The sequence below is a fragment of the Populus euphratica genome, unplaced genomic scaffold (assembly GCF_000495115.2).
Source record: "Populus euphratica unplaced genomic scaffold, PopEup_1.0 scaffold164.1, whole genome shotgun sequence".
Taxonomy (NCBI): domain Eukaryota; kingdom Viridiplantae; phylum Streptophyta; class Magnoliopsida; order Malpighiales; family Salicaceae; genus Populus; species Populus euphratica.
This window is the reverse complement of record NW_011500048.1, coordinates 126,905-137,755: the sequence shown is the minus strand read 5'-3', so window position 1 is coordinate 137,755 and position 10,851 is coordinate 126,905. Positions and strand designations below refer to the sequence as shown.

Sequence of the window (10,851 nt, the reverse complement as noted above, 5' to 3'; positions counted from 1 at the left end):
AGACAGGATGGAGAGAGGAAAGAACTTGTCAGCAAGTTCTTTTCTTGTTCAGCCATAATTGTCTAACATGTAAAAAAGTTACATATAAATAATTTAAGTAAACCCTTGGTTAAGTGGCTAAGCCAGGAAATTTTAGATAAGAAAACAAATTATTAACAAATATTTAATATTATATAGATATGTTTTATATAAAGAAATCAATTTGAAAATATATATTAATTTATATCAAGCAAAATTAATTTAAGAATACTTTTAAAATAAGATGACTTATATTATAATTGTTCTTTTCAAATTTTTATATTTTAAAACCACTACATAATGACTTTATTATCAATCTAATAGAAGACATATTTCTTAATGTAACCAAACTGTCATTCATCCACTTATCTCCTATCTTATTTCGCAATATACTCTTTACAATACGTATAGCTTTCTCTATTATAGTAGTTGCAACCGGTAAAAGTAATGATAATTTAATAAGCATATATACCAATGAAAATATCAAATTTCTCTTTGTTTTAACTATTTTCTACTCAAGACTAACAATATCTTTAATATTAGAGAACTCATCATTACTACATAAATCAATAATATATGTATCAAGTTGTTCATCAAGTACCATAAGATCTACTATAGAAAATTTATTGGGATAAAAATAAGCAATGGCAATGAGCTTTTCTTTGTTAAAAGCAAAGAAAGAGTTACTTGAGTTTAAACATCCCACATAAAAAAATAACTTTGTACCCATCTAAGTGAAATGATCATCCAACTCATTAAGCTACATTTTAATAATATTGTTAAACAATTTATAACATAAATGGTATAGGTTTGTAATCCATTGTTAAACAATTATATTTTCAAATTATTAGCTTTCTTATATAAATAATTGGAAGCGTTAATATACAAAAATTAGAGCTTAATCAAATTTTTTCAAGATCCAAGTTATTGAATTATGTTTATAAACTTGACAATTACTTTTTTAGTTCCTAATTAATGAATAATGAAATAACAAGTGATTAAGTAATCTTACAATTGCTAACAGAACATGTTGAAACACTCTAGGTCTACATCTTAAAAATAATAAGTCATCTATACAAATTTTGTTTGGAAAACTACTTAGTCTCTTAGCTAAAAAAAATATAAACCCTAAAAATTTGATTTTTGGTAGCTACCCATTAGAACTTAGATCCAAAATTCTCAAACTTTCTTGAAAGAGGTAAAAAATAAAACAACCCCATCTAAATTTGTTATTTAGAGAATTGAAAAAGAAATTAACATTAAAAATTCAAAAATCATAACAATCTTGAAATTCCAAAAAGTAGGTATGGCGTATATATGGTTAATATATATAAATCAAAAAAGAAAAAGCTAAAAACAAAGAGAGACCAACCTCGCTACTAAAAGAAGATGCAAAGAAATTGACATGAAAAAAATAATAACAAGGTAGAAATTATTCAGATATAAACCTACAAGTGTGGTCTTTCTAATTTTTTTTTTTTTTGCAAGATATAAGATGTTATGTTGTTATATTAATATTTTCATATAAAGAAATATTTTGAAAAAACAATATGGTTAAAGGGAGCAATTGCCCCCTCTTGCCTTATGTGACTTCACCCCTACCCTAGGACATACCAATAATTAGGGTTAAAGACCCATTAAAATAACATGTCTAAAAATAACATAAGAATAAGTGTAATAATAAAACTAAATAACATTTCAATAAGTAGACATAGATGTGCTTAATCTACCAAAGAGTGACAAATTGGGCTATCATTTGTCCATATAAATGTGTAATCTGTAGTGCAAGTTTGATGTTCTTACCAACTCTCTCAGGTTTGGAGAAAATTGACCTCGTCGAATATAGCTCTAAATGGTTTCGATAATACTCTTAAATATTAGGATTAAGTTATTGGAATGTTATTTTAGTGTTCCAGGTATAATTTGAATTTAGTTAGCTTACCTAACAAACTAGGAATCATTGATCCTCATTATTCTTAGTAAAAATAACTTGTTTATCTAAAATAGCATCAATATATCCATTGGTGTCGATAACAAGATTTTAAAAAATCACCAGGAATGGATTTGGGTGAAGGACTTTTAAAAGGGTCATTTGAGATGGGTCATTGCCTCTTATATGCAACTAGATTCTCAACATTAAAAGTAAAGCTAATATCAAAGTTAGCTAATAAATCAATAACATAAATATTTAATACAACCTTTTATAACACTTTGAATAGTTTAACACTAAATGCCTATAATTTTTTGTTAGATATAAGATGATATTGTTCATATCTAATCTATATCATGACATAATCTTCATCATTAACCTTATTGTGGTATCCATGTAAATTAGTTTCATGTTTATATTGTATATTTCTTACAGGAATTTGTTTATTGATCTTTTTATAATCTTGAATTCTATATGTAAATAACTTAGCAACCAGACACCCTAACATGAAAAGATATAAGAAGAAATCTATAGGCTTAGTAGGTTTTAATTATGGACAACTTTAAATGGACTCACCTCTATTGACTAAACTATTGTAGTCATACTAGGCTATAAAAAGAAACAAATCACAATTACTATTATGATCACTCACTATATATATCAAAAAGTTATTAAAGTTTTGATTAGCTGCCTTAGTTTAACCATTTTCTTAGAGGTAATAAGAACTAGATAATTTTAACATAATACTACCCGTATGTCAAAGGGTTTTTGAAAAAAAAAACTCATAAACTACACATCTTTATTCGAAACTATAATTTTAGAAAGGCCCTACAACTTTGGCATTCTCATCAAAATAAAGCTTGGAAACTATTAAGACATCTGTTGTCTTGGTGTAAAGAATAAAATGGGTCATCTTGAAAAAACTATCGATAACCACAAATATATAATCGTGCTTCATGGAAGCATAAGCATAAACTATTTATACTTGCATCTTGCTAAGGACAATCAAGTATAGAAACAAAGGAGTAAAACTATGTTTTGTTTTATATGTTTGGCTAGTTGACATGTTCTATATTAACCAACCAATTTGGCTACATATCTCCTTAAATTGAACCCAAAAACTATTATTCCATCTTTTTTATGGCCTTATTTCTCCCAAAATATCCCAAAAGACCTCTTACATGGATCTTCCTAATCAAGACACCATGCACTGATGTTTGCGAAATACAAAACTTGTTATCCTGAAAAATATACCTTTCTTGAAGGTAATATCCATTTATGATATGGAGATGTCCATCTCTCAAGGCTATGTATGGCTCTTTAAACTCTGGACATTATTCATATTCTTCTTTGAGTTTATCAAAACTAGTAATTTGAACACTCATTATAAATAAAAATATAATTTTACAACCCAAAACATCTACTACATTGTTCTCAACTCCACATTTATGTTTCATAACAAACAAATATGCTTGCAAATACTTAACCCAACTATTATACCTATAGTTAATCTTTTTTTAGGAATTGAAGTATCGTATAAAATTCCTTAGTATAAGTTAATTATTTTTGTTTGGCCTCATCAAGTTCTCACTAAAATAAGTTAAAGGGTGACGCTCATGACTAAATACTCTACCATATTTGAATTTTTAATGCATCACATTCTACTTCAAATACTTTAGTAAAGTTAGGGAGTTGTATCACTGGGACATCATCCTTTTCCTTAGCCTTTTCGAATGCTTAACTTTTTATTTTGCTCCATCTAAATTCACATTGCTTCAAATAATTTATGATGAGAGATATGATAATACTAAATCCTTTAATAGAACAACGATAAAAAGTAACAAGCCCATGAAAGTTATGGACTTCATGAATATTCTTAGGCTCGGGTCAGCTCGGATCAATCTATAATCACTTGAACTATATCGGGATCAAAAGTGATTCCTTCACAAGATACTATAAACCCTAAAAACATCACTATGTAAACATTTAAGAGATGTTCGTAAACAAGCTTTCTCTTTTTATGGCAGTGAAAACTTGAATAAGTTTATCAAATTATTGCTATTTGTTTTTGCTATAAATAAGAATTTCACATATAAATCCCTTTTGTAGTAACTCATTGACATTCCTTTACAATTATGCATGTTTAGTAGTTCACTTTGTAGTGTGACAAATTTAACAAATATAACATCAGAGATAAAATAAACAGCAATAAAAAATGAGGAATAAATCTATCATATAAAAAAATTGAAAGAAGATGGAATTGAAAATAAAAACTTTGATTTCATAAATTATTTTAAATAAAATAAATAACAATAAAAATAATAGTAACCAAATCCGATAGATAAAAAAAATAAAACTAAAAAAAGGATAAGAGAAAAATAAATAATAGCCAAAACAATAAGGATAAAACTTGATATGAAAATCAAATTAAATTAAATTTTAAAGGATAAAATTAAAATAAAATAAAATAAAGGATTTAAATTTTATAAGAACAACTACTTTCTTTTATAAAATAAAAAAACATAATTTGTATAAGTCTTAACACCTTTAATTAATATTCAATTTTAATAGAGCCTTGACCAAGAACAATGTTTGATATAATATGAATTCTATAATTATAAAAGTTTTATAATTTTGTTTGCAAAATATTTTTATTTTAAGAACTTTATTTTTATTGTAGATCTATTAATGAAATATTAAATTTATTAATTAAATATTAAATGAATATTAAATATATATAAAATATGTATTAAAATTAAATATATTAACATGAACAAAATTAACATCACATGTAATCAATTAATTAGCTACACAATATATATATATATATATATATATATATATATATATATTAACCCTTTGCATTCAATAACTTGGATTTTTTTTATGGCATAGTTTGTTGGGAGTGGACGTGAAGATGAGGGGTTTATAATGCTTGATCTACAAGGAAGACCGTGTTTATTATACAAAAGCAATTACCACTGGAAGTTTTTGTACAACGATGGGGATAGTCCCCTAACCATTTCAGCTCTTCCTGATTTGTAATTATACAAGGCCCAACGTACGTTTCTTGATTAGGTTTGTACTTTTTTAATTCATGCATCACATTCCCTGTTTCCTTTCATTTCACCTATATATATAAAATAATTCCGTAGTCAGGTGGTTGGTTTGTTAAAATGCTCGAATCATGTTTTCATGTATTTAGGAACAAATAACGTAAATTGGGTGGTATTCTCCTTGGGATGTTTTTGAAAGCCTGAAATAAGATTTGTATGGTCCTGGTTCTTGGACTGTTTCGCATTACAAGATTAATTTGATGGTATAATATCGCTGTGCTGTGCAATTAATGTTGTAAACATACAGCCAGATTTTTTGGTTCCCTTGCTCTTGTCATGCTGCTGTTTAAGGGCAAAATTCTGTTCCTGTTGTTATGTGTCTTGATTCTTTGAATTCTTTTCATGCAGCATGCATTTCATGTTTTCTTTATGAATTTATGAACTTGCATTAGAAATAGTTACACTTTTCAAGCCATAACTGGGTTTAGGACAGTGGTATTAACAGATATTGCAGCAGGTTAAGATATTGCTTACTCGTATGATTGTTGGGAAAAGATATAGCAGACAGTGCGCAAATAAATAAATACGGCTTTGGTTTCTTTAACAGTATTATTGCAGTTTCTGTGTGGCAAACTACACCTTTCATTCGATTTGTAAGTTGGTTGGTTGCTTGCGTTCTTAGCCTTTAGAGCTTGATAGGGTTCTTAAAGCTACTTGTGGGCCTGAGATGGTTTGACATCACATGACTAGAAACAATGTATCCTTTCCAGAACATGGAGCATGAGATCTCTTTATCTTTACCAGGATTGATGTTGGATGGTCTTATAGGGAGTGGTGGTCCTTCCGCATCTCCATAATATCAAGATTTATTTTAACAAATGCCAACCAAGATTTTGTCACTGCAATGGCTTTTCCGTGGCCAGCTCCCTGCAGACAACCCAGTAGGATCAAAAGCTAAATGTCCTTTTACGTTGGTCCCAATTTGAAAGCTGCCTTTGATAACAAGGCCATGCTGATTGATTTATTTGGACTGTAGCACTTTGAATTATTGTTTGCTTTCTGTGACCTGTTGTCCATGGAAACGGCTTTCTGGTACTAAGATAGACAGTCTGGGGGCATTTCAGTTTCTTGAAACGTATTAGGGAAAAAAGAATAAGATAGACTGCACCATTTTGGGTAGGATTAAGGTCTGGTTGATTCAGATAATTTTGTTTATTTTTCGCTTGAGTGGAATCTAGGCCACTACCCTCTTGGCATTTTGGTTTCCTTGGTGGTGGGGCATATGCATATCTTAGCAGTTTTGTATGTTCCGACTGGGAGGAAAGCCGTATATAGAATAGCTGTTTGAATATGAAATGCCTGTCTGAAATTTTTTATGTTCTTGAAAGGATGTATCGGTGTCATTTTTTCTTTCATTTTTGACTACAGGATGGCAGCAGAGCAGCCAAAATGCGAAACATTATCCTCTGCACTGTAAACTAACTCATTGCCTTGTCTTTGCTTTAGAGAGAGAACGGTATGAACAAGGATTGCACCCACTAGTTGACCGAAGGTCCGAACCCAAACTTAAACAAGGTAAAAGAAACAGGATCTGTAGCCATGGTGCTATTCCATATATCAATCTATACAAATTATTTTGTTTTTTTCGAAAAATAATCAATGAACTAAATGCAAGATTTTATAGAAGGAAGGATTTAGGAAGGTGATCTAATTAGAGGTTCAGATGATCTAGAGAAACTAGAAGAGTGAACTGCTGCTTTTGGATTGGTAGCTGCTTCCTTGCCACGATATTTTGGTTTCTCTGAATATTCATTTTCATGTCTAATCTCCTTCAGCATTGCTATTACATCTTTCATGGTGGGCCGTTCTCCTGGGGAAGGGTTCACACACAGGTGGGCCACCCCAATCACCTGAAGCATTTCTTGGAGCTGTGTACCTGATCGCAAAAGTAGTTGTGGATCTATAATTGATGTCAATTCTGTTCTTCTTTCTCGAATTGCCTTGCTAACCCATGTGACAATGTGGACACCTTCAGGGATCCGGTTATCAGTAGGTTCTTTCCCTGTTAAGACCTCTAGGAGCACTACACCATAGCTGTATACATCACTTTTCTCTGTTATTCTGAAACTGTATCCATATTCTGCATTGTAATATTGAGGGATGGTTATGATTGGGACTTGAAATAAACTAGCGGTCAGAGTCATTGAATGCAGTGCAAATTCAGAACTGATTTAACATATGAGCGCTAGCAAATATGAGCCGAGTGGATGGTCCCAATTATATTTTCCCAGTTCAAAAGAAAACCATTACCCAAATTGATGCAAGAATTCTTCTAACGAAATCGTTAGTTTTTCTTTGTTTAGGAAAAAAAATAATACGAAGGTTGCAGATGTTACTAGCCGTGTATGAATTGTTCTGTGAAGAAATGTTGAAAATGTCAATCAAATAAATTACTAAAACCTGCAAGTGCTTGTTCTACTAACCTGGGGCAATGTACCCATAAGAACCTGCAACTGTATTAGAAACTCTTGAACATTCTGCAGAATCAACAAGCTTTGCCAGCCCGAAATCTGCAAGAAAAGCTTCAAACTGAGGTCCAATCAAGATGTTATTAGCCTTGATGTCACGATGTACGATTGGAGGAATACAATCATGATGAAGATAAGCCAAGCCATGAGCTGCCCCCAGTATTATGTTGTATCTTGTATCCCAATCCAAGAATACATTTTTCTCATGGAGCAATTCAGCCAAACTCCCATTGCTGATGTAGTCAAATAAGAGCAACCTGGTTTTTCCGTTGTTACAGCATCCAAGAAGCCTCACTATATTTTTATGCCTTATTGATCCAAGAGCTCTAACCTCGGCAGAAAACAAATCTCTTTCTGGAACTTCCCCATTCTTCAGCGGCCACAACCTTTTCACTGCAATGACCTGTTTCATTGGAGTCTCGACACGATAAACAATGCCTGAAACACCTTTCCCAACAATGTTTGAATCTGAGAGCTTTGTCAAAATATCATTTACCGAGAAGTTAAGCTTTTGAAATGGGGTGAAATCCCACTCCAAGATGTCTTCATCTTTCCTTCCAAAAGAAGCTCCACGGGTTCTGATAAACAGAAGTCCCCCAAGAAGCACAATCAACAAGGTAACAGTTACACTGAGAAGAGTGCACGCGACTAGGTTTCTGGTGTTCTTGCCATGGTGATTTCCATCCATGTGACACTTGTTTCTGTTAACGCAGAGCTCTTGATTGCCAGCATATACAGAGGCAGGGAGATCATGGAAGAACTTGGTATCAGGAAGCAGCCCTGAAAAGTTGTTGTACGAGACATTGAGAGAAACAAGATTGTCAAGACTGCCTAAGACTGTCAGCGTTCCTGTGAGCATGTTGTGCGAGAGATCTAGGTTGGCAAGATTTGAGAGATTCGCGAAGCTTTCAGGAATAGAGCCCGTTAGAGAATTCCTACTCAAATTCAAGAGGATGTCTAGTCCTTGCAATCGACCTATCTCATCTGGGATTGAACCAGTGAGCCTGTTGCTGCTCATATCTAACAGCTGCAGATCCCTACACAGGCCAAGGGACTTCGGAATAGAACCAGTAATGTAGTTTTCGTTAATTACCAGTTTGTTTAAGGATGTAAGCATGCCCAAGTTCTCAGGTACCGAGCCTACTATAGAGTTCTTGGAAAGGTCTAAAACGTTTAGACTAACAAGAAACTCGACAGATGTGGGAATGGTTCCATGGAGCCTATTGTTGTGCAAATCAACCATTTCTAGTTGAGTGCAGTTGCCAATCTCTGGAGGTATTTCTCCAGTAAATTGATTATCTGACAATTCGAGGAAGCTCAATCTATGTAAGAGACCTATTTCTGGGGGAAGTTGACCAGTAAAGTTGTTTGATCCTAATCGTAAACGGATCAAACCAATGCAATTACCAATATCTGGAGGAATTTCACCTGAAAATCCATTTGATATCAGCAGTAATTGAGTTAAGTTCTTGAGATGGAACAGAGAGTGTGGGATTGAACCAGTAAGGAAATTGTGCGAAAGATCCAATGCTTGAAGTTTCTCACATCTGGCTAGTTCAGCAGGTATGCTTCCATGGAGCTGGTTCTGCCATGCAAAAAACAGCGAAAGCTCCTTCAGCTGCCCGATGGCTGGTGGAATCTCACCGGTGAATCTGTTGTTATCCAGCTCAAGCTGCTTCAGGCCAAAATAATTGCCAACAAAAAGCGGGATTTCTCCTGAAAGGTAATTCTCTGATAAAAGAAGCTCCTCCAATGCAACCAAATTGGCAAGAGACCCAGGAATCTGACCACTTAGAAAATTCATCGAGAGATCAATAACTTCCAAAGACAAACAATTGCCTAGAGCATCTGGAATGCTCCCAGTTAGATTGTTCTGCCATAACAACAACTTCTTGAGATTTGTCAACGAAGCCAATTCATCAGGAACTCTGCCTGAAAGTTGGTTTTCGTACAGATAAAGATGCTCTAACGCTGAGCAGTTGCCAATTTCTGCTGGAATGCTGCCTGTAAGATTAGCTGTGTAAACCGAAAGAGTCTCAAGATGCTTCAATTCCCCTAAACTACTTGGAATCTCTCCTGAAATCCCAGTATCTGCAAGACCCAAAAAGAGTAGCCCTTTGCAGTTGGATATCTGCATTGGAATTTGTCCATAAATTCCTGGGTTACCGCCCGCACGAAAGGTCTCCAAAGCTAACAACTGTCCTATTTCTGCAGGAATCTTTCCGGAGAGCTGGTTGTCAAAGAGTTCCAGCTGTCTAAGCCTTGAACAATTTCCTATTTCTTTTGGAATCTCACCATGCAATGAATTTGTATTTAGTGCAAGTAACTGCAATTGAGATAGTCTGCCAACTTCTGCTGGGATGTTTCCAGTCAAAGAATTGAAACTGAGATCTAAGGTGTTCAGTGACGACAGGTTTCCTATCGACCGAGGAATTTCTCCTGTAAGATTTCCATTTGAAAGGACGAGAGTTGTGAGATGGTTAAAGGAGAGAAGCTGGGTAGGGAAGCCGGTTGGAAGGTTGATAGAGGTGATTATTATTTCTGAGACAAAACCATTGCTAGAACATCTAACGTAATCCCATTTGCATGGATTTTGGTGGCTTGGATCCCATGTTGAGAAGAAAGTAGATGAGAAAGAAGAGTTAAAGGTTGAAAGCCATGAAAGGAGAGAGTGGCCTTCTTGGTTCAAGGCAGAGATGGCTGGAAAGATAGAGATGTTGAGAAACAAGAGAAAAATTGTGATAGCATTGCTTGACATCATGCGGTCGGTTCTCTCTACAACTGTGCTATCTCATTTAATTATAGCACACCAGTCTCTCAAATTTCTGTTTGTGTTCTTTTATGACAGTCGAATATTGAAATGCCTCTACTTTATTCCACATTTACTGACGTAATAGACTACTATCTGCCGACTAGAAATCCTCTACTGTTATGTGGATAACTCCACTTGTTTGTAATTTTGTATTGGAGTAGCTAGATGGGTACCGATACAGTATAATTCTAGCTTGCATATAGAGATGTTTTGGGCTTTGATACTTGTCTTCCTTCAAAATTTTATTATGTTACCCTTCTTCTGATGTGCATATGAGTTTATGTGCTGTTTCTCGGGCCAAACCGATGGTAACGTTGACAGATTTACTTGCCATGCTGCAGTATATTTAGTATTGATGTGATACTACTGCTGTAAGTTTTTGAGTTTAAATGGATGTCCATTGATATGCAAAAGCTTTCATAGATTGAAATCTGAAACACCAATTAGATGTGAAATGTGTGAAAAGCTTGGGAACAAGATTGGATTTGAGACTGTTCATGTTTTCTT

At 33.5% G+C, this 10,851-nt stretch overlaps 1 protein-coding gene across 2 annotated transcripts; it reads right to left on the bottom strand.

Annotated features, from left to right (window-relative positions):
• Positions 1 to 6,524: 6,524 nt before the first annotated feature.
• On the bottom strand, positions 6,525 to 10,560 carry LOC105107547 (receptor-like protein kinase 2). 2 transcript variants are annotated; one of them, XM_011001507.1, is made up of 3 exons: positions 9,078 to 10,560; positions 7,488 to 8,960; positions 6,525 to 7,144 (listed from the first exon to the last, which is right to left on the bottom strand). In XM_011001507.1, the coding sequence occupies exons 1-3, from the start codon at positions 10,291 to 10,293 to the stop codon at positions 6,699 to 6,701; spliced, it is 3,135 nt and encodes a 1,044-aa protein (XP_010999809.1). In that variant the 5' UTR covers positions 10,294 to 10,560; the 3' UTR covers positions 6,525 to 6,698. The 2 variants fall into 2 exon arrangements, with proteins under 2 accessions (XP_010999809.1, XP_010999808.1); XM_011001506.1 differs by having other exon boundaries at positions 7,488 to 10,559.
• Between the last annotated feature and the right edge of the window lie 291 nt (positions 10,561 to 10,851).

Excerpts from the sequence above, each read along its gene's own strand:
- LOC105107547 (XM_011001506.1), bottom strand. The coding sequence starts at position 10,293 with ATGATGTCAAGCAATGCTATCACAATTTTTCTCTTGTTTCTCAACATC. Across the intron at positions 7,145-7,487 it reads TTATGGGTACATTGCCCCAG|AATATGGATACAGTTTCAGA; the intron begins GTTAGTAGAACA and ends ATTACAATGCAG.